General features: G+C 43.1%; 1 protein-coding gene across 6 annotated transcripts in view; it reads right to left on the reverse strand.

The window, feature by feature from the left end:
* Positions 1-27,887, reverse strand: part of Ccbe1 (collagen and calcium binding EGF domains 1) — a 261,885-nt gene that overhangs the window by 51,129 nt on the left and 182,869 nt on the right. For all 6 annotated transcript variants that reach the window (XM_042263829.2, XM_076555391.1, XM_006970060.4 and 3 more), the window contains exon 3: positions 1,286-1,338. In XM_042263829.2, coding sequence (XP_042119763.1) covers positions 1,286-1,338 — 53 coding nt within the window. The remainder of the gene's footprint in view (positions 1-1,285; positions 1,339-27,887) is intronic.

Genomic DNA, 27,887 nt, shown 5'->3' on the forward strand with positions numbered 1-27,887 from the left:
AACTGAGAAGATCAGAGGTGTGATGGAACTCTTCTAACTTACATGATTTTTCCCCCAGCCTGGTTCTCACCCACAGAATCAACCAGCACAGAGCTCCTCAGTTCAGAGAGACCCAAAGGCACATGGAAAACCATGTGTGAATCTATCTCCTAAGAGCCTATGGTTCCCATGGTTCCACCTATGGTTTAGCAATTTCTTTCATCTTCTGTAGAAGATGGCAGTAAACAGGAGGGAGGCATCTAATTCAAGACAGTGGAGACATTTTGCTCCATAAGATAATGCAACAGAATTAGCTTGCCAGGGATCCCAGGCCACTAGAGAGACACAGCTTCTAGGGCAAAAGTGAAGAGATCTATTTTGCATACCCCATTCCCTGTCCCCAATCCAGCCCAAGCAAACTAACCCATTGCTCTTCAGACAGTCTTCCACGACAACACCTTGCTTGGAATATTTTGCAGCATGGAATATTTTCCTCTCCTACCTAATCCCTGGGCAGCCTTCTTGATGATGACCTGGCTCAAGTCCTTTCCTGAACCTGCCTCTGTCTACTGATGCTTTGTGTTGTGTCCCCTGTGAATGTCTCTGCACTAAACGTCTGCTGTGCCTACGGAAGTTATCAATAACTACAGCAGTAGTCACTATTCACCAAGGACTACAGGACTCAGTAATAAGTAATACAAGAATCAGCCCCCGGCTCAAGTACTTTATATATGGCAAAATTCTTTAAACATGTGTATGACTTGGGACCAAAACCTCCCTGTAAAAACAAAGGCTTAAAATGTAATTTGCCCAAGATCCTATTAATAGCACATTAAAACATAATTAAAATCTGTTCATCTTGTTCAAAGTGATCTGCCTGCTGTCTCTTTACTCTGAATCACGAGCCCAGAGAACCAGTTCATGCCTGAAACCTTTCTAATTTTAGGGCTGGGCTGTGTATTTGGTTAGCATTGCTAGAGTCCTCTCCTCTAAAGAGGCATGAAGCTTCATACTGGAGAGCAGGTAGAGAGTTCAGTAAGAGGATCATGTTACAGCTAGTGTATGTGATGCCAGAGAAGAGACTACAGTTTGCTAAGCATGGATCCAAACTCTAAGCATGTTGGCGGTTCACACAGAGCACACCACATAGAATCCAATCATTGAAAAAGAAAATTATGATTATATCCATAACTAGACATACATAATGTATTTATAGCTAACACTCACTCTATGTGCATCCAAACTTTGTAGACCCTAGTGATTAGTCACAAAAAGGGGAGATGAAATCATCTATTTAATTACATACCTTCTGGAATACACTGTCCAAGAACAAATTTATATCCTTTGCAGCATTTTTTCCTAAGAGACAAACAAAAAAGCATCTTAGATGTAATATTGGGTTGAAAAATAAGGTTATTTATAGTTACTGATATTGTAAAACATAATGTGTCCAAAAAACTCCCAGATATAAAGTAGAGGAGGAGTGTTTTTAATACAATCTGAGGTTAAAAAGAAAAATACTATAATCAGATGACTGTATATCTTCCAAATACCAGGATCTGCCACATAATATATGAAACCAACCTTCTGGGTCCTATGAAGTAGATTAATTACCTCTGGAGAACTAGTTTAGTGTATAAATGAAGGACCACAGACAGGAGTAGGTGAAGTCCTGAACTACCACCTACATCTACTACTGTACATCTGATCAAGTAAGTTGGTTGCTCCGGGAAAGTATCTACACTCTAAACAAGTATAGATGCAATGTTGCTAGAACATGCTTGTACAAATGTGATCCCCTCTGAATGGCCCAGATGTCAGAACAATCTGACTTCAAAGTAGCTCCTTATCTATGGTTCAAAGACATAAAGGAAATATACTTGTAACCAATTAAAAAAATTAAAAATTTCAGCAAAGAAACAGAAACTCTTATGACAGGAAATTCTAAGACTAGCCAGATGGCTCAGTGGGTTAAAGTGTCTGGCATGCAGCCTGATGATCCAAGTTCAGTCCCTGAACCCCACTGTAGAAGGAGAGAACTGACTCCTGAAAGGTGTCCTTTGACATCTACATGTGTGACACCCTCCCCCTTTCCCTTCTCAAATAATAAAAACGAACAAAAGAAAAATTATAAAAATGGAAATTCTAAAACTATAAAACCTATCTAAACATTGAAAAAGAAATCCGCAAAACCCCAAACAAGTTCTGCCGTATGTATTTAACAGAAAAATGGAGAGATGATGTAGGAAAAAATACTGAATTAACTATCTGGGCATGATGGTGCACACTCATAACTCTAGGACTTGAGAAGCTGAGGCAGTTGGATCCTAAGTTCAAGGCCAACTTGGGCTACAAAGTGAAACACTATCTTTAAAAAAAATAGTGAATTAGTAAACATATAAACAATAATTATCCAATCTGTAGAAGAAAGACAAATATTTGAACAGCAAATGAAGATTCAGATTTAGGGACACGTGGCCAGTATCAGAGGTCTATTGTATTACCAAAGGGGATGTAGTGAAATGAAGTAGAATAGGCTTGAAAGAACTGTCGAAAATCCCCAAAATTTAGTGAAACAAATTTACTGATTAAAGAAGTGTATCAAGCACCATATAAGCTAAGAACACACACACACACACACACACACACACACACACACACACACACACACACACACACCACAGATTTAAGGGCCACAGTTTTTTAACTAAAAAAGTAAGCAATGGGTAATCCAGGAGACAGTTGTATGGCATCTTTTAAGAGCTGCAAAAACATTCCTGTCAACCAAGAGTCCTAAATCCAGTGAAAATCTCCTTCAAGAATGAAGAACTGAAGATATTTCTGATAAAACAAAGAATTAGTCACCAGCTCTGCTGCTCTGTAAGATGTACCATGAGCCCTTCAGGCTAATGAGGAGTCATATCAGATGGAAACTTAAACCCACAGGAAGGGATCATAGCATCATAAATGGTAACTATCTACATACACACATAAGAGGCTTTTAGTCTTAATTTCTACAAAGCAAAAATAGTCACATTGTCTTACAAGGCTTAAGATGCATTTGGATGCAGTTACTATGGTAATTAGGGGAATGGAAGAGCAGTAAATGGATCTACATGATTACTGAGTTCCTCATTTTCCATGAAGGAGCAAATACAGCCATTGCTAGTGGAGACCAGCGTGCTCTCTGCCTCTGTCTCCCGCTTCCATCATCCCCCTTTTGCATTAGTTACCATTTTCATCACTGTGACCCAGTATCTGAGAGGACTACCTTAGAGGAGTAAAGCTTTATTTGTTCATGGGTCCAGTCCACAGTGGCACAGAAGACATGACTGTGGCAGGGCAACATGAAGTGGTCACATTTCGGCTACAGACATGTTGCCTGAGTCAGGACCCAAAGCAAAGCTGGACTATAACTTGAAGGTATGTCTCCATTGACTTCTCTCAGCTAGGTCTCACCTCTTAAAGGCTCCACTGCCTACCCAGATACCATGAGCCTAAGGGAAACATTTCACATTCAAACAACAATGCCTTCCTTTCCCTCCTGGGGTCCACATAAGCTTTTACCTTTTGCAGCATCCTACACCAAGGCAGAGGATAAATCAACATTCAGTGACTCTGTCAGTCTCAAGATTATACCATGATACTTTCAGTTTACTATAAAAGATAAACTACAATTTTGAAAGTCGTTTTCTTTTTTAATACTAAAAGAAATTAGACTTAAGGTTATCCTGTTTGCAGTGCTATGCTGTGTTTCATCACATTTTCTATATGCGTAAGTTAAATACATCCATCAGGTAGGGATTGCACCTTATTAGGCCACAGAAATAGGCCACTTGATGATGAGGTAGATAAAGAAGCACAAACTACTGAATGTAAAAAGTAGGCATTATTTGTGGTGGTATTGTGTTCCCCAAAATATTGTGTACCCTAATAAACTTATCTGGGGTCACACTATTAAACATATAGGATATGCAGTGGTAGCACACGCCTTTAATCCTAGCATTCCAGAGGCAGAAATCCCTCTGGATCTATGTGTGTTTAAGGATACAGCCAAGCATGGTGACATCACGCCTTTAATCCCAGAAAGCAAGCTTTTAATCCCAGGGAGTGATTGTAGAAAGCAGAACAGTATATAAGGCATGAGGACAAGAAACTAGAAGCTTTTAGCTGGTTAAGCTTCAGGCTTTCGAGCAGCACAGTTCAGCTGAGACCCATTGGGATGAGGACATAGAAGCTTCCAGTCTGAGGAAACAGGATCAGCTGAGGAACTGTGGAGGTGAGGAAGCTGTGGCTTGTTCTGCTTCTCTGATCTTCCAGCATTCACCCCAATAACTGGCCTCAGATTTGATTTTATTAATAAGACTCTTTAAGATTCGTGCTACAATTATTTGTAGAGTAGGCATGTTTAACATGCACAAAGCTCAGAATTTGAAACCCCCAAACCACACATATACACAAAAAAAACCTAGGTGAGTGTTGCCTGTCTATAATACCAGCACTCAGGAGGTGGAGGCAAGGGAATCAAAAGTTCAAGTAACCTTTGCTACGTAGTGAGTTCCAAGTGAGGCTGAACTATACGAGACCCTGTCTCAAAGGGAGAAAGAAAGGGAAAGAAAAACAACAGGCATCATCTGAGTCCAGAAACCATCAACGAGGTTAGAAAAGGCCTCTGTCTAAAAAGAAATTTACAGGTTTAAATTTATTCTTCCTTAATGATAAAAGTCCTGGAGAGACTAGGGATACAAGGGACATACATAATAAAAGGTGAATTACAGCAAGCTCAAGGCCAACATCAAGTTAAATGGAGAGAAACTCAAAGCAATTAATCTAAAATCAGGAACAAGACAAGGTTGCCCACTTTCTTCATACCTATTCAATAAAGAATTTGAAGTCCTAGCTAGAACAATAAGACAACCAAAGGAGATCAAGGGGATACAGATGGGAAAGAAAGAAGTCAAAGTATCTTTATTTGCAAATAATAAGATAGTATATATAAGTGACCCTAAAAATTCCAGGAAACTCCTACAGCTGATAACATATAACATTTCATCCCAAACTCCTACAGCTAATAAACACTTTCAGCAAAGTAGCTGGATACATATTTAACACATAAAAATTGGTAGTCTTCCTATATACAAATTAGAGACGGAGAAAGAAATTAGTGATACAACACCTTTCACAATAGGCTCAAATAATAAAAAAATATCTTAGGGTAACTCTAATCAAGTAAGTAGAAGATTTGTATGGTAAAAACTTTAAGACACTGAAGAGAAAATATGAAGAAGATATCAGAAGATAGAAAGATCTCCCATGCTCATGGATGAGAAGGATTAATATAGTAAAATGGCCATCCTACCAAAAGCAATCTACAGATCCAATGAATTCCCCATCAAAATTCCGACACAATTCTTCATAGAACTTGGAAGGACTATTTCAGCTTTATATGGAAACATAAAAAATACAGGATAGTTAAAATATTCCTGAATGATAAAAGAGCTGCTGGAGGTATCATTATCATGGCTATCAAATTATACTACAGAGCAATAATACTAAAAACAGCATAGCATTGGCACAAAAACAGACATGTTGATCAATGGAATAGAATTGTACACCCATACATGAGTCTATACACCCATGGATACATGATTTCTGATAAAAAAAAGTCAGAAATACACACTGAAAAAAAAAAGTCATTATATTCAACAAATGGTGCTGGTCAAGCTGGATGGCTGCATACAGAAGAATGCACATGGGTCCCTATTTGTCACCTTGCACAAAACTCTATTCCAAATGAATCAAAGTCTGCAACACAAAAACAGATACACTGACTTGATAGAAGACAAATTATGAAATCGTCTTGAATCCATTGGAAAATACTTTTTGAACAGAACAGGGTTAGCACAGGAACTAAGAACAACAATTAATAAATGGGACCTCATGAAACTGAAAAGTTTCTGTATGGCAAAGGACACCATTATTAGGACAAAGGAAGCTACAGAATGGGAAAAGATTTTTTTTTATTAACTACACAAAGGGTGGGAACAAATACAGAGACCCACAGACCATGTGCAGAGAGTGAGAGACCTTGGAACACTCAACTCTAAATGGGTTGTCTCCATCAAATCCCTCCCCTCAGGTCTCATTCCCAGTGAAAGAGGAGGTGGAAAGAATCTAAGAGCCAGAGGGATGGTGGACACCAAGGAACCAAGGTTTTCTAGACACAACAGTGTTCAGTGACAGATGAACTCACAGACACTGAGGCAGCATGCATGGGTCTGCACCGGATGGGGTCCTAGAGCTGAAAAAAGAAGTGGATACTTGCCCACATCCTAAACTCAAAAGTTATTTCCAACCGATATGCATTTGCAAATTAAAAATTAATTTTCTCAACAGAGTCTCTCTGGGGAAACCAGCCACTCTTAAGAGTAGACTGTTCCATGTCCAGTAATAGATAGCTGACAGAAAATAAACTCCATGGCATCTCTGGAGGTTCTTTGTCTAATAATGTTGTCAGCCCCCAATCGCCCCTCCCCACCTTTTAAAACCTTACAGATCATTTGTGTGTACATTATGGCTTCTGGTTTGAGGTTTTCATGGGATTCCTGTGTGTGTGTGTGTGAACATGTGTGTCTATATGCCCTGTGTGTGTGAACATATGTATCTATATGTGTTTCTTGAGCTTTTTCTTTGTCTCTTTTTCTTGTTTAGATGTTTAGTCCTATTCCAATTTGTTTGGTCTTGATTTATTTTATTATGATTTCTTAGATGCCTATTTGTTTTCTGAGGAGAGACAGAGAGGGGGTGGATCCAGATGAGAGGGGAGATAGGGAGGAAATGGGAGGAGGGAGGGGAAATAATTACAAGGATATATTGTATGAAAAAAATCTATTTTCAATAAAATAAAAGTAAGGATAATTTGTACAGTCTATAATATTGGTCAAATCAACTCACATGATTTGTCTGACTAATGAATTACTGTTTATGGAAGAAACTTTAGTAATCTCTTCTAAAAACATAAGGTTTACAAAATGTTATGAGGTGTGTACTCTCTAAATCTTTGTAAAACTTATTAAAAGTCATACGAAGTCATATTTGCAAGAGAATCTGAAGTTGTGTTGGGTATGGCATCTCATTTCGTCTCCTCCTGCGGTGTCTCTCACAGCTGTGGCAGCTTCTCGCTTCAGAAGCACACAAGGTAGCTATGAAAATCAATGAGCTAGAGATTAAGAGCACCACTGTTCTTCCAGAAGACCTGGGTTTGATTCCCAGCGTCCACATAGCAACTCATACCCACTCCAGTTTCAGGGGATCTAACGCTCTTTTCTGGCCTCCAAAGGCACCAAACACTCAGGTAATACACAGGGAAGGATGTAGGCAAAACATACACACACACACACACACACACACACACACACACACACACACACAGAGAGAGAGAGAGAGAGAGAGAGAGAGAGAGAGAGAGAGAGAGAGAGAAATGGTGTCAGGATGTTCTTGAAACAGAGTTGAGCAAAAAGATAAATGTTCACTCTCCCCACCCATTTTCCCCCCTGCCTGTCTTGTCTCCCCCCAAATGGATAAACTTGTTCTATTATTTCTTCTTCATATTTTATTAGAAGGAGACTAACTACCCAGCCAGCCAGCCAACAACTTTTATCATTGACTAGCATTGCATGTGGCACCTCTGTCAGAACCATGCATTGAGAGCTTGGCACTGTAAGTAGGCATTTCTTCCCCCCCCCCCACCCCGCATGGGGAGGTCATGTGACTATGCCCTTTTTTTGTGGGAGGGGCCCTGAGAAGGGCTGAATCCCTTTCCTGACACAATACTAATACATAGGCTTGTGATAGCCCTCTCCCCACTATCCAACAGTTCCGCCAGGGTCAACAGACTACCCCCAGGTTCAAGCAGCCTGAAGATCATTGACTCAGGACTGCTTGAGGACCACCAACTCAAGTGGTAACCCTTGCCACAATGTAGTCGAGGTTATACGAGAGGGGCTTACATCAATTCTTTCATTAAGGGAAGTCGGGCTTCATACAAACAGCCAATGGCCACGGTGCCAGAACGTTCCACAGTGACAGTTTACAGTATCGCTATGAATGACATAATGAGACATAATTTCCCAACATCTCCAGCTAAAATATCTCACTCCGAGGGAAGCCCATGTGGAACACATTAACGGTGATGACTTGAGGATCCACCTTGACGTTTCTATGGAACTGAAACTCAACCTAGTTTTCCACAGTTTAGAAAGCCGTCCAAGCTGCCTGCAACCCAAAAGAACCCCTGCTTTATAGAGCAGTCCATTAAAACTTTATGGTTATTACCTACTGAGATACTTGTAGTTGCTCTTTAGACAGCCGTGAGAAGAAGAGCAGAACTCTCGCTGTTTTGATACTGAAGTGATCCATGAGAAGGGTGGGTGGAGTGGGAAAACATGTGTTTTTGATACTCAGGTCTAACAGCATCTAAGCATGAGGTTTTTTTTTTTTCTTCTTCTTCTATGCAAGTGCTACAGCTTAGGTACAGCTGACATACTAAGACATTTGAAAGATCATAACAGATGGTACCATCCCCACTCTCACCCGCTCTCTTCATTCAAGACATCACACTTGGGTACTGTCCGGGTTTTGATCATTTGAAAGGCTCTGGGTTTTTTGTTTTTTGTTTTTTGTTTTGTTCTTTTCTTTTTTACTTCCATTAATTCTTTTAAGGGGGAGGGAGGTGGTTTGTGGTTGTGTGTGTGTGCAGACACACACATACATGCATGCACACACACACATACATGCACACACACATACATACATGTACATACACATACATACATGCACACACATACATGCATGCACACATACACACATAATGCACACATACACACATACATACACACACATATACATGCACACACACACATACATGCACACACACACATACATGCACACACAAACAGAGGCTAGGGGCTGATATCAAGTGTCTTCCTTGGTTGTAATTTATATATGCATGCATTTCTTTACAGATAAGGTTTTAAGGAACTTGGGGCTCATGGACTGGGTCAGAAAGGCTGGCCAGTGATCTCTAGGCATCTCCATTTCTCTGCCCTGAAGTACGAGGCTGACAAATGCACATTGTAGTGCTTAGCTTTTTCTTGGATAACCTTTTACAAGATGAAATGATGTCGAAGTGATTTGGTATGTTTCAGAAGGCTCCAGGGAAGCTCTGAGTCCCAAGATGAATGCACGCCACTTAAACACCAGCCTAAGAACTAACAGGCACTTGGAGTTCTTCTTAATTGCATCATCAAGTCCAGCTCTCTGTTCCAGCAAAGAGGCACTCGGATGTGAGGCCACCTTCCTACCTTCCCCAGAGTTCCTGGGAACACGTCATTATTTTTGCATGTTAAATACCCACCAATCATAGATTGCCATTTAAAAATAAATGAAATATTCTCAAGTATAGGAAAATAAACACTTGCTACATACATCATACCATGCCAAAGATTTCTCACAGCATAATTTACATGTAAAAAAGTTGAGACAGCCCAAGCAAAATCTTGTCATGCAAGCCAGGCACTTGTTAGATTGAACTCCAAACACCACTGTGCAGTTTTTATCTTGAAGAAAAACAAACTACAATGAGGAATGCTTACAGGGACTCTGGGGAGACAGCCCTTCTTAATCCACTTCATGTGTTATAGCTGGGTTTCCAAATGAGGATGCTTTTCTCATTTCTTGGCAGGGGGAGTGGTGATTAGATTGTTATTACATAGCAAGACCAGCATCTGCTAATCAAGGATGGGTCCCCTGGGTGTCCCTGGGAGTTATCACATGCATAAAATTATAAATAAAAACTATATAACCCAAAACATATTTCATCGGTCAGGTGTGTCTGTACATGTGTGCGTGCATGCGTGCATGTGTGTGTGTGTGCATGTGCATGCACATGTGTGTGCATGCACATGTGTGTGCATGCACATGTGTGTGCATGCTCATACATTTGGAAGGGAAAAATGAAATTACAAGATGAAGATAAGGCCATCAGGCTGTTTGCTGGTCATTGTATTACACTAGAACTCTTAGCAAAATCCATAGAATCAGAGGGCTTGAAAGGTCAATTGAGGTAGTAGACAAATATTTAAACACTTATTGTAGTTTCCCCAAGATCTGCTTGGGTTTTCTCTTATATTACTGTCCACTCATGTACCAGATACAGAGAGTTTCTGTTTTATGAGAGAACTGTGTTTTGACAGCATTTTATAGTCCTCAGTGCCAGGCTTCACTTAGACAATGCAGAACTGAATCCAGGAATACTGACTTTACAATTCTGGCTCTGTCGCTTAATGAGCTAAGGATGTAACTTCAGGCTTGCTTCCTACACTTGCTGGGTTTCAGCTTCCCTGTGGATAAACATGGATACCTGTTATTGGCCTCAAGGGACCACTGCAGAGATCGTGAACAATATCATAAAGGTGGTTGTTGGCACAGGTCTGGTTTTGGGGCCAGAATAGTATTTATGCTACAGCTTTATCAATACAATAAGCAAACAGCAAAAGCAACTTCTCTCAGCTGCTCTCACCTTGAAACTTATCTTTTGCCTGCTTTTTAAATTGGAAATAGATTTTCTTTCATACAATATATTCTTATTGTGATTTCCCCTCCCCCACCTCCTTCCAGGTCCTGTCCACTTTCCCACCCACCCAAATCCACACCCTTTATTTCTCTCTCATTAGAACACAAACTGGCATCTAAATAATAATAATAATAATAATAATAATAATAATAATAATAATAATAATGATGATAATAAGTAAAAATAAAAACAAATAAATCAGAATAGGAAAAATCAAACAGAATAAAGAGACAAGGAAAAAGTACAAGAAACACATGATGCTGAGACATGCACATTTACACACACAGAAAACCCATAAAAACCAAATCAGAAACCATAATATATAAGCAAAAGATCTGTACGGTTAAAAAAAACCCTCCAAAAATGCCACTGCATTTGTTTTGTGTTGGCCATCTACTGCCCTTAAATGTAGTTTGAATACCCAGTGTGACTTTGTTGGAATTCTCATGGGGATTGCATTGACTTCTCTGCTGTGGGATCTTCTGTATGTCCTGTAGGAGCCTGTTCTCGGGTTCCTCATGGCTTTACCCAGCAGGTCCACATAGAGGATGATCAGGACCACAAGCCTGAGTGCAGGTGTCTGAGATGGTCTGCACTTGGCTGTGCTGGGGGATGGTCTGTATGTCAAGTTGCTCTGATTGGTCAATAAATAAAACCTGATTGGCCATGGCTAGGCAGGAAGTATAGGCGGGACTAACAGAGAGGAGAAATAAAAGAACAGGAAGGCAGAGGGAGTCACTGCCAGCCGCTCACCAGGACAAGCAGCATGTGAAGATGCTGGTAAGCCACGAGCCATGTAGCAAGGTATAGATTTGTGGAAATGGATTAATTTAAGCTATAAGAACAGTTAGCAAGAAGCCTGCCACGGCCATACAGTTTGAAGCAATATAAGTCTCTGTGTTTACTTGGTTGGGTCTGAGCCGCTGTGGGACTGGAGGGTGACAAAGATTTGTCCTGACTGTGGGCAAGGCAGGAAAACTCTACCTACACTTCTCCCTTTCTATTTGTACCCCTTTGCTCTCCTTCAGTTGTCTTACTTGAAGCTAAGGCTTCAAGTCCTATATTGAATAGGTATGGAGAGAGTGGACAGCCTTGTCTTGTTCCTGATTTTAGATGAATTGCTTTGAGTTTCTCTCCATTTAAATTGATGTTGGCTATAGGTTTGCTGTAAACTGCTTCTATTATGTCTAGGTGTGTCCCTTGTATCCCTAATCTCTCAAGGACTTTCATCATGAAGGAATGTTGGATTTTGTCAAGGATCTTTTCTGCACCTAATGAGATCATCATGTGGTTTTGTCTTTCAGCCTGTTTATATATTTAATTACCTTTAGAGATTTACATAGTTGAACAACCCCTGCATTTCTGGGATGAAGTCTATTTGGTCATGGTAGATGATCCTTTTGATGTGTTCTTGGATTCAGTTTGCAATTATTTTATTGAGAATTTGTTCATCTATGTTAATAAGGAAAATTGTTCTGTAATTTTCTTTTTTTGTTGGGTCTTTATGTGGTTGAGTTATCAGGGTAATTGTGGCCTCATAAAAAGAACGGTCAATGTTCCTTCTTTTTCTGTTTTGTGGAATAATTTCAGAGTATTGGCATTAATTCCTCTTTGAAAGTCTGGGAGAATTCTGTGCTGAATCATACTGATACTGGGCTTTAAAATTTTTTTTTAGTCTTTGTTGGCAAGTGTGGGGCATTGAAATCTCCCACCATCACAGTGTCAGGGTCAATATGTGATTTAACCTGTAGTGATGTTTCTTTTATGAAGTTGGGTGCCGTTGCTTTTGGTGCATTTAGAATTGTAACATCCTCTTGATGAAATTTTTCTTTGAGTCTGTAGCATCCTTCCTTATTTCTTCTGATTAGTTTTGGTTTGAAGTCTATTTTGTCAAACATTAAAATGGCTACACTGGCCTACTTCTTGTGTCCATTTGCTTGAAATATCTTTTTCCATATCCTGCCCCCCTCCCCGCCTCCTTGAGGTGATATCTATCCTTTATGTTAAGGTGGGTTTCTTGCATGAAGCACAAGGATGGATCCTGTTCTCAAGCCCTATCTGTTAGTCTGGATGTGTGTTTTTGTTTTTTAAGTTGGGAAACGTAAATGATTGATGTTTAGCATTGTTAATGAGCAGAGTTTGTTGATTCTCATTATTTTGTTGTTCTGGGGTGAGTCTCCCCTTCCCCCCTTTTGATTTGCTGATCTGGGATTATTTATTCCTGTGTTTTCTTGGGTGCTGTTAACCTCTTCAGATTGAAGTTTTTCTTCTTGCACCATTTGTAGAACAGAATTTGAGGATAGATACTGCTTAAATTTGGGGTTATCATGGAATTTTTCTCTGTTATTGTGGTTGATAGTTTTGCTGTGTATAGTAGTTGGAACTGGTACCTGTGGTCTCTTAGAGTTTGTAGAATTTCTTTCCTGGTCCTTCTGGTTTTAGAGTCTCCACTGAAAAATCAGGTGTTATTCTAATAGAGCTACCTTTCTATGTTATTTGTCTTTTTCCATTCTAGCTTTCAATGTTATTTCTTTATACTGTATTTTAGTGTTTTGATTATTTATGTGTCATGGGGAATCTCTTTTCTGGTCCAGTCTATTTGGTGTTTCATATGCTTCTTGTACCTTGGTAGGCATCCCATTCTTTAGGTTAGGGAATGATTTTTCTTCTATGATTTTCTTAGATATTTTCTGTGCCTTTGACCTGGGTTTCTTCTCCTTCTTCTATTCCTATTATTCTTAGATTTGGTCCTTTCAAAGTGTCCCAGATTCTCTGGATGTTTTGTACCAGGATTTTTTTTTTAAATTTAACATTTTCTTTGACCGAGGTGTCCATTTCTTCTACCTTGTCTTCCATGACTGAAATTCTCTCTTCCATTTCCTATATTCTGTTGGTGAGGCTTGCCTCTGAGGCTGTGAATTGACTTATTCACACCCTCTTTAAGGTTCTTGGACATATTCAGAATAGCTATTTTGAAGTCCTTGCTTTGGACTTCAGCTGTCTTGCATCTCTCAGGACCTACTGTCATAGGGTTGATGGGTTCTGGTGGAGACATATTGCCCTGGATGTTATCATTTGCATTCTTATGCTGTCTATCCAATGTGGTATGAGCTGATTATAGTTCTGGGTATTGATATTTGGTCTGGTCTTTGTTGGGTGTAGATCCCATTTCTTGGTTTCGGTTGCACTCTCTGGATCTTGGAAGAGTGTGGTGGGTGTGGTTTCCTGTTAGGTAATGCTTCTAAGCCCCTGTGCCTCAGGGTCCCAGATAGAGGATGTTCTTAGGTATTGGGTGTTGACACAAAGGAATGGGGGTAGGCTAGAAGGGGTGGGGTGCTGAGAGGATCTATAGGAAGGAAGCTGGGTCTGCTATGAGGTCCTTTGGAGTCCTCAGGGAACAAGGACACAGAAGTCAGGCCTCTACTAGTGGTCTGCTACAGTGCCTGGGATGAAACTGGGATATTGAAGATGGAGGACAGAAAGGAGAATGAAGACCCGATTCCCAAGGCAGTGTTTCCAGTGAGTTCCCAGGTAAGACAGTGCCTCTGGGTATCGGTAGCTGATACAGAGGGATGGAGTGAGTTACGAACACTGGGTCTGCCCTTAGGGTCTAAGGATTCCTCAGGGAATGGAGGCAGAGAGAAAGGACAGGCCCTTCAGGTGGTCTGCTGCAGGCTGGGGAGGAGACTGAGGAATTGGGGATATAGGATGGGAAAGAGAATGAAGATCACCTGCTTGATTCCCATGCCACCACGGCCAGCAGGGTCCCAGGTAGTGAGTACCTTTGGGTGCTGGCGGCTGACCTTTCTCCCACTTCTTAAAGGCAGACATGTTTCTTCTTCCAAAACCAAAACGGAGTAGGAGTAAGAAAGAAACTTCTGATTTCATTTTGGCAGCAAAGTACAATTTCTATCCCCTCTTTCTGTCACAAGCTAACCCCAAGTAATACTAAGAAGTAAACTTGTGACTCCATATCCCAAGGACTTAGGAGACCACTGTCCCTCCAAAGCAAAGCACAGTACAAGAGTTGATCTAATTGAAGAAAGGATGGGAATGATGGTGGAGAATGAGATACTTTCCATCCAAGTGCTTTCAGAGGTGGTTACGACAGAGAAACAACGTCACCTGTCCCGTAGAACCTCAGCAATATTTACAAGTCTTATACCAGCTACGGAAGAAAATCGAGATGAGAAGACAGGCAAGGTGAATTGAGGGTCTTCTGAGATGTTCCATCCCTGTTCCTCCCCAATCCCAGCAGTCCAGTGAATAGCCTTTGCCCGCTACTGTGAGAAGTATATTTGTTTTGAAAAATTGGACCAAGAGTTCAAGACTCTGGGACAGTAAACCAGAGAGCCAGTGGAAGTTCCCATCAGTAGATGACACTGTCCAGGCCCGGAATTTCCAAGTGTTAACCAACTCCTGTAGTCTGCAATTCCCCTCCAGGTGAGGGTCACACTGAAATGGTTTCTAAAGGCAACAGAGATAGGACTTCCTCACAGTTCCTCTGTCCTAAGTGAGGATAGATGAGCCTTAAAACAAAACAAACAAAAAAAGCAAAGCAAAGAAAAACCACAACAACAAAAACCAAAACAAAACCCTAAATATACACAAAAACTAAAAACGCAAGAGTTTGCATAATTTATGTTCCTCATGCTACCCAGGCTGTGGTTCGCCTGAGAAGAAAGCATATAAACAGCCTCTTCCAGGGAGTGCACAGATGAGGTCCCTTGGGGCTCATTTTGAAGGGCTCAGTGTTTTAAAGTGGGTCTGAATTTCTCTGTAAAGTTCCCTGAAGCAAGGAGTGTTTTCCTCTTCCCTTTTAACTTTTTCCTTCTGTTGAAATCTTTACTGAGCCTTGCCCACATTCATAGGCTACCACAGTTCCTTGTACACCAAAGCCCTGAGAACAGAAGCAAATAAGATGATTCACTTCCCATCTGGGCATACTTGGTTCTGCCTTTTAACAGGATTTGACCAGTGAGTGCTGCTCCCAAGCCAATGTCATAGTCCCGTATTTCATACTGCAGCCCTTAAGCATAAATTCAAGACAAAAACCAAGAAACACCCCTCACCTCCCTATCTACTGGTCTATTTTGTTAAGCTTATTATTACAAGCCTTGCCAACAAAAATACGAGAATGGTAATGAACTTGGTGGTGTGTGCACAACTGATGGTCAAGACCAAATGAGGACAATGCCACAGTTACCTGACGTCCTAACCACACCTCTTCAAGAGGAGAGAAAGACTCGCTCAAAGTGCATACTGTACATCAGTGCTCACCGCAGTGCTTGTCACAATGTCCCAAAGATAGGAACCTGGATGACCCCTGATGTGAGGATAAACAAAATGTCACCACACATACACACACACACACACACACACACACACACACAGAGAGAGAGAGAGAGAGAGAGAGAGAGAGAGACAGACAGACAGACAGACAGACAGACAGACAGAGACAGACAGACAGAGAAAGAGAGAGAGGGAGAAACAGAGACAGAGATACAGAGAAAGACAGAGGGGGGGAGGGAAAAGGGGGGCAGGAGAATCATTCAGTCTTAACAAACATATCCCAACATACTATATCATAGGTTACATATAAATATATAACATATACTTTGAAGACATTATGCTAAGTGAAAGGGAAAACAGCTTGATTCTTTTCAACCAGTGACCCCAGAATGATCATGTTCTACTGTGCCCCCTTTCTACAGGGACAGAAACCCCAATTCCAGCTAGGTTTGTGAGTTGTCAGTTGGAAGCCATGTGTCCCAGCCTCTCTTCCTACTTGGGATGATCTTGTGACTTACATTGGCCAACATGATGCCGGAAGTCATAAGAAGTTTTGATTTTCAGGCAGTGTCCTTAAATGGCAAGGCACATGTTCTCTGCCTTCCCCTCTCACCTTTCCACGAGGTGGGTGAGGGGTGTGTAGCTACGGTGGCAGAATGGGAAGTCAGTACCTGCTATGATGGCTAGTCTTGTCAACTTGACAGGGTTCAGAATCGCCTATGAGTCAAGCCTCTGAGCCAGTGCATGATCACATTTCCAGGAAGGTTTAACTGAGTGAGAAAAATCCCCTCTGAATGCGGGTGGCACTGTTCAAAGTGTGCAGTCCAAGACAAAAAGGAAAGGAGAAAGCATGCCCATAAATCTCTGATTCCCGGCTCTAGACATATGTGACCAGCTACCTCGTGTTCTTGCCACTATGGCTTACCTTCCAGGGTGGACTGTACCCTCAAACTAGGAGCCTGATTTTGTCAGACATTTTGTTACAGCAGTGAGAGAATTCACACTGGGTGGTGGGTAAATCAATACCCAAGGAAGCTGAGGCCAAGGTAGTGCAATCATCAAGAGAGCCAAGGACACCTGACAGCATTGTGCAAGAGACAAAAAAAAAAAAAATCATCTTGGGTAATTTGTTATTTTTGGTTTTGGTTACTGGGACACAGCACACATTCAAAGCCAAAATGACAGAACAGATCGGACCGATGGGAGAAAAGCTACCGAAAGTGCCAAGGTGAGTAAGCAGAAAGGGGCCCACAGAACATGGAACCTTTATTTTGCTCCAGAAGTGAATTGCATGGGGCCCTTGAACCTTCTGAACTGCTGGTCCTTGAAATGCCAATGTCTGGAGCCTTCCTTGTAAATTACCCAAAGCTGGATGATGCTCTGCTTTGATGGGGCTACGCTCTCTCCTTTCATCACACGGAGGGGGGAGCTCTCTCGGCACCCAGGTCCTTTTTCTGCACTTCACCATGCACATGGGGCATTTCTACAGAGATCACAGTACAAGAATGAGCAGACACAATCTGCCCATTCAAGCTGCTGCCCACAAGCTTGTCACTTGGGAGTTAAACGAGGACATCTAAAGGTGTCACTTAGACTGAAAAGACAGAGGGACAGATTAGAAACTGTCCTCTGTAGGTTAAGTCATTTGACATGCTACCTCCCACTTCACACATGCACACAGCTCTGAAGGAAAATAGAACGCACCTGACATTAACTAACTAACTTAGACTAACATGAGTTAGGTCTAAGTCACTGGAGGGAGATTTTCATCCCAAAGCAGGATTTCTCCTTTCGAATTACTTACACATGGGAACAGACACCAGTTTCATGTCAATTCTGAACCTGATAACCAACAACTAAGTGTCAGAGTCAAAATCTGAAGAGCAGTAGGTGCTGGAGAGATGGCTCAGCAGTTAAGGGTGCTGGCTGCTTTTCCAGAGGACCTGGGCACAATTTCTGGAACCCACGTGACTACTCACAAAGGTCTATAAACTCCAATCCCAGGGGACCTGACACCCTCTTCCGGCCTCCTCTGGCACTGTATGCACATGGAACACAGACACACATTCAGTCAAACACTCATACACATACAAAATAAAATCAAATCTTAAAATTTCTTTTCAAAAATTAAAGAGCATTTAAAAACTCAAAGTGTTCAGTTTGCCTTCCTTCAACCAACACTTAATCGAGTTCTTACTTTATGGCAAGCTATGGTTTTTCCACGTATTGTTTAAATCTCACAACCCTTACAGTTGAGAGAACAGGCCTATAACACCTCTCACTAGCTGAGCTGGGACAAGAAGAGAAGCTGCCAGAGACCAGAGGTTGTCTCTGCCAAGAGCTAGTGAGTGGCACAGGAGGCCAGGAGCTGAGTATGATTGGGAACTGGTCCTCAGTGACAATCAATGTGTGTGCTAGGGATGAGAGCAGACAGAAACAAAAGCATCATCGAAGTCAGCACTCACAGAAGAGCATGCACTCCATTCCGGGAGCCAGAGGCACACAGGCATGCTGTCGGGGTGGCCACCTCAGAATGGCATGCCAGGATACATGGCAGAGGCATCCATAGAAGAGGCCTCCTTAGAGCAGTTATATATGGCAATCAGGATAACACACTGACCACCAGCCTCACTACCAGTTTGCTTGAACTTGGTCGTTTCTCAATTAGGAGTCTAAGCTACCTCCAGGCAATGGTTTCCTCCATCCCTTGTCCAGTAATTAACTAAGACAGCGCCAGCATATATTCCAAACCTGAATTTACTTAACATGGAGGTCATGAGAGGCACCGCTCATGGCTTGAGTTTACATAAAACGACCACAGATGGAACCACTAAAAAGCCAACTGAAGCTGGGCAGTAGTGACACCCGCCTTTCACCCCAGCATTCTTTGGGAGGCAGAGGCAGGTGAATCTCTGTGAGTTCAAGGCCAACCTGGTCTACAGAGGGAGTTCCAGGACTGCCAGAGACACACAGAGAAACCCTGTCTCTAAAAACAACAACAAAAATGAACCAAAAAAGGGCAACTGGAGTATTTCAGTCTAGAAGAGGGGGTGGGGGTAGGGGCAAAAAAAGACAGTGAGAACTGAAAAATGAAGATGGGCTTTGAAAATGCTTTATAGGCACATGAAGCTTCATAATACGCTAGAAGTAGAGAAGAAGAAAGCCAGAGAAGATGACACACTGGTGACACACACCTATACTTGCAGCCACTTGGGAAGCTAAGGCAAGAGGCTCAGCATTTCAAGGCTAATCTGGGAAACGCAGTGAAACCGTCTCAAAACGCACAAAGGACTTGGGTCCACAGCTCCCTGGTCGAGTGCTTGCCTAATATCCAGGAGGCTGTGGATTCAACCTCCAGAGCAATAAAACAAAAACCAATCCTGTCTAGGGATTTAATTTAGCATTGCTGAGCTGGGCAGGGCACTGTGAGTAATCAATATGAGTTAAACTGGGGGATAACTAAATAAGATGTTTTATTTTTTAGAGCACAGGTTTGGGGTGAGAAGGCATCCACACCTATGAACCTTGGCTAACTCTCAAGTCTTCGGCAGCCCAAGGAGGCAGGCATAGAGGTGTGCTGAGATGGTATTCACAAGGGCACAGGAAGTGGAGATCGTGGGCCCAGGAATTGACTTGGGGGCATGTCCTCCTGAAGATACTGGGTACAGTAAGGGAGCCAGAGAGAAAGACAGATGAGCTAGTCAGAAGTAACACCAAGTTCCCCATTTGTGTAAGCTTGTGCAAATCACCTTTCTTTGGATGTCTGTTACCAGCGTGTAAAGGGGGGAGAGGGGGGGGGTCCTAGAAATGGGTGATAGTGAAGATCTCCCCAGCTCTAAATGGCTCTGGCTCCAAGTCATTATTTCATACAAAACTGAATGATTATTTTCCATTAATGAAGTTTTGTTTTCTTTTTGAGAAAAAAAAAAGAAACATAGCTTAAAAAGCTAAAAAGGATATTTACAGGCTGGTTATCAGGAGAGGTGGGCCTCCCAAAGACTTCTTTTAGGCAGTTAGTCTCTGATCAGTTCAGACGTTAATATGAGTCAGCAAGCGTGACTTGAGTCTGTGTTTCAAACACATGGAAACGTAGGAGCCGCCTCTGGTGTGTCTTTAGATATGGTCTGTGCCATTGGCTCTCCATGATGCACTTTTTGCAGCAGCTCTGGCCTCCTTTGCAAGTGCAGCTCTCCAGTGATAATGACTTCAAGACCAAGATGCTCAAAGGGTTCCATAAGCAGCAGCACCACACGGCGATTAATGCACAGTTGACTTCAATAGGGACTTCCCAGGTCCAGGGCCACATGGTTAATCACGTATATTCATTATAGGTGGTATTGCGGTCGATCAAGACATTTTAATTTTCATACATGTATAAAATGTATGTTGAGTATGCTTCCCCCATTTTTCTCATTTCCCCTTTTTCTTTCGTTCCCCATCAATTCTCTCCCCCAACAGTTTGTTTGCACTTTCATGTCATATGTGTAAACATGCTTCCATGTCTCCATTCAAAAATCTAGGAATCACACACACATGAGAAAAATCACATATGTTCAGACATTGGCTTAATTTGATTGCCATAATTATCTCTAGTTGCATCCATTTTCCTGCAGATGATACAACTGTGTTCTTTGTGGCTGAGAAACTTCCATTGTGTATGTGTACATTTACACACATGCTTTATCCATCAAGGTCAGTTTCATAACTTAGGGTTATACTGCTTAGCTATTGGGAATAATGCTGCAAGAAACACTCACGTGCAAGCATTTCTGTGAGATGCTGACCTGGAGTTTTTTGGATAAGTACAAAGGAGTGGTGGAGCTGGATCAGAAAGCAGCTCTACCTTGTTGATCTGTTGACCTGGGCCTTAGAGTACCCATTGAAGTCAGCAGTATATGGGCCACTGTATTAGATTAGTTGAGAAATGTCTGTACTGATCTTTGTATTGACTGCACTAGTTTACATCTCCACCATCACTGTATCAACATACAATACTTGTCCACTTCTAAAAGAATCCAGGCTCCATGAAAGTTGGTGCATAATTTATTGAGAAGGGAGGGGATAGCCCATGTCTTTTTTGAGTTGGTTCTGGAGTTAGGTAGCTATGATAATTAGATTTTATTTTTGTCCACTGGACACAAGCTAAAATGTTCCCTCATCTGGGAAGAGGGAACATCGAAGATGACGCCACCATATTGGCTTGTAGGCAGTTCAGGATGGCATTATCTTGATGAACAATTGATGTGGGAGGGTCCAGCCCACTGTGGGTGGTGCTACCTCTAAGCAGTTGATCTTACGGTGTATAAGAAAGGAGGCTGAGCAAGTCTTGATTAGTAAGCTCTTAAGCAGTGTTCCTCCAGGGACTCTGTTTGAGTTCCTGCCTTTGGGTTCCTTCCTTTGGCTTCCTTCAGGGATAGACTGTGTTTGGAACATGTAAGCCAAATAAGCCCTCTTGTCCCTATATAGTTTTGGTCAGGCTGTTTAAACACAGAAATGGAAAGCAAACCAGGACAGTAACTTTCTAGTGAATGCTTTACATCTCCGTTTTTGCTTACCTCCCTGAACTCTAAGAGGGTAGAGACTGAATCCCAACTGTGACAAGCACTCATCCCAGTGTCTGAATGGTCACACACATGCTCTGTCTGTTCTCACCGAGTTGAAGTTGGCTAGAATTCTTTCTTTTGGAAAGAACCTTAGATCCTATTTATAAAAAGAGACTTTAAGGCGTTCTCTGCTCTTCCTCGTCTCCCCCCACCCCCTCATTTTATCTCTCCTGGTCTCCTGTGGGCTCTCACTTTTCCTTCCTTCCTCCTTTTCTGGATTACAGAAGAGAAAGGGAATTAGGAACTGGCAGAGGCAAAAGCCTGACTCAAAGTTGCCTGGCACATGGTAGAGCCTCAGCAATGCTCCTTGTAGGAACTCATGACAAATGCATTGCTTCTACCATCTTCTGCCCCGTGGGGATAAGAACTTTCCACTTTATCTGGAGTGAATACCATCCACTCTGCTGTTTTTGACGAAGACTTGGAGCTGACATAGTTCAGGCGAGCTGTCCAATATTACTTACAGTGATGCAGCTGGACTCAGAATTTAGGGCTGTTTGGCAACGAGGCTACTTTATCTAGGCTACAAAGCCACCCCAGGACATTTATTCTGTACCCTTGTTCATAATAACCTCTATTCTTAGGAGTCCTGACTGAATCAAGTCCATGAACAAGTAAAAAGCATGGAAATGGCGTGTGACATCGTGGCTATAGGTAACTTTTAAGACTGGCTTGGCCTGCAGACAGCTATGGATTAAAGGGTGGACCATGGGGCCCCACCACTTACTGCTGAGCAGTGAGTACAACTAACTAACAGCAGCTAACAGAGTCTAAGGGACAGGAAGGCACAACCAGTTGTGTACCAACCAATGATCCCATCAGTCTTCACTGGATAACACAAAACTCATAGCCAAACAGACAGCCATGGCTAAATTCAGTGCGATAGAATACAGAGTCATGAATATTGAAAGAGATTTGTAGGGAAGAGATGGGGTTAGCATAGGTGGCCGAAAGATAAGAGAGGGTGTGTGTGTGGAGGGGGGGATCAAAATGTATTTTATACATGCATGAAATTATCAAAGGACAAAATTTATTAATAAGAAAACTAAAGTGGACACTTCCCGAGGTCTCCAAATGCATGCATGTACACATGTACCTGTGTGCATGCGCTGCACACACACACACACACACACACACACACACACACACACACACATACACACACACACATACACACACACACAGGGGTGAGTGGGGAGAAGAGCAGGCCACTGACAGATAGATACCTAAGAGAAAGAGAGAGAGAGAGTTACAAAGTAAAAAGGCCCTATACCATTGACAACATCATAAATGTTTATCAACATAAGCCTTGAAAATCAGAAAATACTCAAGATGCCAAAACACACTCGATCTGACAATTCCCAAAAGATAGGACCTGATAACTCCTTTGCTCCATGTACAGCACTGTCTGGGATAGGCAGTTCCGGAAGGAGAACTGAGCTCAGGCAGTGGAAAAGGGGTCCCAAATGCGCAGAATGAAGGGGTGAGGAAGAGAAGAAACCTGGTACAGGTGAGAGTGACTGGAGATGCCATGCGGAAGAAGGACTCCCTCCTGACAGCTCTCCTGGTATCCTAACCCCAACTCCCTCCTTCGCTCTTGTCATTCATGTCCATCCCTGTCACTTGCCACCAAGACTGTGCTCCTTTCCAGCTAGACTAGTGACATAAAAGACCTCGTTTGGAGAAATAACTATAAAAGGTCTTTTGACTTGGGGATTCATTCCTGGTAGGCTTCAGTGAGTTATGTTTTATCAAAAGCTTTTTTTTTAAATTTTTTTTTAAATCATGGATAGAAGTCACTCAGACAATTCAGATAGAAACCCTCTTAACCATATAAAAATTTCAATTCTACTAAGAACTGTTGGGTGTCCAGGAGTTTTGTAGCACTAGTGAATTATTTACTCGTGGCCTTGAGAAAGTCTTGGAGCCCATATCAAAACAAGATCCCATCTGTACCAAGCAGAGCCAAGCAAGGGGAAGAGTCAGAAAACATGTTTTGGAAATGTGAGCTTGCTTTAAGTAACGTGCAAGTTCTTTTGTCCTTGGAAATTTCCATGCGTGGCTCACTGGCAATGTGTTGCTATTGTCTGTCTTCTGCTTGACTTTCCCTGTATCTGTCTCCAACCAAAGGAAAAAATGAACCCTAACACTAGTAAACAATGTGCTTGCTTCAAAGAGCTGGCCAGTTTTGTGTTAGTAACCATCTTGCTTCCCCCAGATATCTGAAATGCTTTTCCATCTGATCTTCTGGGGTATCCGAGGGCCGAGTGACCCCTAAACTTGGCGAGAACAATGTTGTTTCCCCAACCTCAGTATGGCATTCAAGACAAAGAGCAGATGGTGCTATGTGATTCAAAGACATGTGTAACCTTGGAACCTGACCATGATGAGCTCAGTGCTCATTCTTGAATTCCATACAGTGCCAGCAAGCCCACTGACAGACATGCCCACCCTTAAATTCTAAGAAACAGCCAACTAAGAGTCAATGAGGAGAAACAGACACTAGAAGATCCAAAACTTTATATTATCAGTTATTAGGAAGTCTTTCAACTAAGAGGCACAACTTATGCATGGAACTCTGGGTACTATAGTCAGATGAAGAATCCCAACTATTTAGGTTCTCAGCCCAGTAGGTAGCATCCCCATCCCAGTCTCAAATATTGTGGTGGGAGTGATGCTTATAGGGAGAAAAGGAAGGGGTGCTTTCTGCTGCATGATTAATGGCACTAGGCAAACACTGTCCTCTGTCAGATGAACAGTGGTTCAGTGCCTGAGGTGCCACTTCAACACTGGGAAGATCCTGAGATCACGCAGGGATGGAAGTATGTTTATGCTGGGCAGCATGGGTCCAGGTATATACAACAAAAGTCTCTTAAAGGAGCCATTGTTATGTTAGAGACTTCCCTTTTGAGCCAAGACCTTCAGACAAGCATGGAAAAGACTATCAAGGGGTGTGTGTGTGTGTGTGTGTGTGTGTGTGTGTGTGTGTGTGTGTGTGTGTGTGTTATAATGCCATGGACTATTCCTACCTGAATTAGTTCTACAAGGCAGGGCTTAGCCACCCAGTGGAGGCTATTGGTGTGAACAGATAACTCACGGGGAATGTTGCAACACTATTCTGAGGATCACCTAGACCACACACAGGCCCACGGATGCCCTAAGAATGATGGTCAGGACCAGGTTCTGTTTTGAAATTGTGTTGATTGGTCACATGCTGAGCATCTAGACCCTTAGCAGAATGTCATCCTGCACAGCCTCACAGACCTATGAAATGACAATTTCCCTCTTCCTGAATCAGTTCTGAGAGATCACTGTGAGCAAATTCCACAACCCTTTCCTGTATTTTTATTTTCACTGTCACAGGGAAAGTGGCCCCACAGTGGTGGAGACGGTCTTCAGGCTGGAACATCAGGCTGGAACTAGGCATGGCATTTCACTTCGGCTTGGCACCATTAGGACAGCTTTCCACTAAGAGGCCTAACTTATGCATGGAACTCCAGGTACTATAGATGTTCACAGGCATCGTGACTTTGGTCAGTCACTGTCTCTTGCGTGTCTAGAAGTCTCCAGCAAGGATAGGTCCAGAGATGACCGCCTCTTTCATCTACCAAACGGTCAGTGATGCTCATGTAAGTGTCCATCCAGCCTTCCTAATGAAGCAGCTTTGCCAAGGCCCACTGAAGCCTCTGTGGTGGGAAAGCTACACTCTGGAAAGCAAGGGGCGGCACTAATTTTCCTTCTCTGTGCTCTTGTATGCCCCTTCTTGATAGAAGAAAATCAAGAAGCAGAAGGGAAATCCAGTCTTTGGGTCTGCCTTTCCTTCCTCCAAAGACAGTGGCCCTCCTCTGGTCAGATCCCTCCGCCTTGCATCAGTGGAAATTCAGAAAGAGTGGGGAAGAGTTCTCCTGACAGGGGCTGAGTCACAAGGCAAGAAGCTGTCATCTCCCAGGGTCCTCAGGACCACAGACACGATCAAGGTGTGCAAGTTGTCTCTATTGCATGGGACAAGAAGCTTAACAGATGGCTTCTGAATCTTGCCTGAGGTCATGTGATGAAGAGGGTTAGACCAGGGTCTTGGTGACCCAGGTGTGAAGCAGCATCTGGCTCAAAGCGACGAGAGACACAGAAGTGGGGGCTGCCATGCCTTCATGCATCATGCCTACTTGGTGGGGAAGCCCCAAGGGTGCTGGGCTGGAACACCTGGTTGATGGGACTTCTGGGGACTCTGCGCTCGCTGAGGCTGTCACCCCTCCCCCTTTCTAAGACAGTTCCTTTCCTTCCACACCTGTAACTTTAAAGGTGGAGCATGGGACCCATGCTTTCACTCCACTGACCCAAGAAAGTAAAACAGGCCAGCTCGCCCTCCCTTACACGTAAGTCAGGACCGTGGGGCAGTTAACACAGGAAGTGCGTTTACGGTGAGGGATGTGATCTGCTGTTCAGATGAGATGAACGGGCCAGGAAGGGACCTGCTCAGACCTTCCCCTGCTTGGGTGAGGGGCCCACAGTTCTCCCTGACTGTTTGTGTTTCCATCCTGCCGCCTCCTCTCGGCAGCCTTCCCTGAACTCCTGTCCCCCAACAACGAGGTTTCTGTCGCCTCAGAAGCCTCTCACTCTCCCTGACTGTGCCTGTCTTGGGATCGCTGAGGGAAGGGAGGGGAAGGTCGGCGTTTTCAGCCTTGACTGCGTGCCAAAACCCGCTAGAGGACCATTCATAAACAAACAGTTTCTTTGTTTCTTTTTATCATTATTTATTTATGTGTCCACATGTATCTATCTGTATGTGTGCTTGTATCTGAGGTTAGGGCCATCCCCTGGAGCCGGAGTGACAAGCAGTTGTAAGCTGCCTAATGTGGGTGCTGGGAATCGAACTCAAGTCCTCTATAAGAACAATACATGTTCTCAACCACTGGGATATCTCTCCAGCACCGCACCACCCTCCCCACCCCCGTTTCTCTTTTCCTTTCTTTTTAAAAAAGTTTTAATTAAGATAGAACTATACCCAGGCTCAGCCATGGAATAATTAAGCCCCAATCTCTGGGCTGGAACCAGGCACCCGCATTTCTTAAACTATCCAACACCGAGAGCTGGGCCGTGATGCCTTGGACTCTAGGTCTTGTGTAGCGCTTCCCTCAGGTCCAGCCTGGCCCCCAGTCATACTCTACACCAGTATCTTACACCCTTGACAACTCCCTGTGGGACTGGGCAACGTGGTTTGCTTTTATAAAAGGTCAGAGTCCAACCAGTGTGTTACCCTGTGATTTGGGCAACCGACAACGCCAAGCAAATAATCACCCCTTCTGCAGTTAACCTCTCAAGAGAGCAACAGGCTGTGTCTCTGGTTATCTCCTGCTTCCAATTAAGAAGGCTGCAGCCAGATTCCTTTGTGTGGCTCTCGGGCCCCAGCCTTGTAAATGGCACACGTTCAATTATTTATCTAAACAAAGGTGATCCAGAGGGCAGCTGGCAGCTGCAAACACATGCCCAGTGCACTTGAACTGGACTTGCAGCCTCGGAATTCTTCAGCTTACATGACTTGGCATTGTGGATTTAATTTCCTCTAGGGGAGCGGGTGAAAGGCCCATCAGGGACAAAGCCATAAATTCCATTTCTGAAAGGGAAGGCTTGCCAGAGAGGAGCTATACAAACGCCATGCTGGTCCGCTGGCGGTGATTCGGTTGCTAGGATCCCGAAATCAAACAGTCTTAACTCTCTGGCAGGGAGGAAGGGCTGCTGAAGCCGTTCCAGTTTGGAGCTGTCTCTCCCTTCAGAGGACACATAACATTCTACGTCCCCAGTGACTAGCAAACTCCCTTACGAAGGGACAGAGACCTCTAAACAGATCTGCAAAGGTAGCGAAAGGAGAGGCTGTCCCATATAGACAGGCTCCACGTTTCTTCAGACTGGTGCCCTGCCCTGCTTTCTCTGTCTCTGTTGGAATGGGGCTGTGCCCGTCCTATGGAGGGACCGGCTTGTGATGAAGCAGTGGCATCATCCACTCAGCTGGCAGTACGCATGGCAGCAGTGACATGAGAAGTCTGAACGGCGTGGATGGAAACCGAGTTCCCACACATTGTCATTGTGTCAGGTGTCGTTGGCAGTAAGGACACTCACTGGAAAGAAAACCTAGGAAGCCAGGGTACCTGGGTAGAAGGTACCAGCAACAGTACTCTTCTTCACGGAGTGAATGCTATGAATTCACTCTCTCTGTCAGTACACCAGGCCATAGGAAAGGACCGTGGAAACGCATTCCATTAGGAAGCCGAGGTTTGTGGAGGCTAAGCACCTTGGCCAGCTCATGCAACCAGCAAGTGACTGCGTTGGAATTGCGCCCAGGTATCTGATTCCAAAGCCTGGGTTTCTAATTATCCTATAACACA

Source organism: Peromyscus maniculatus, chromosome 19 (genome assembly GCF_049852395.1).
Source record: "Peromyscus maniculatus bairdii isolate BWxNUB_F1_BW_parent chromosome 19, HU_Pman_BW_mat_3.1, whole genome shotgun sequence".
Taxonomy (NCBI): domain Eukaryota; kingdom Metazoa; phylum Chordata; class Mammalia; order Rodentia; family Cricetidae; genus Peromyscus; species Peromyscus maniculatus.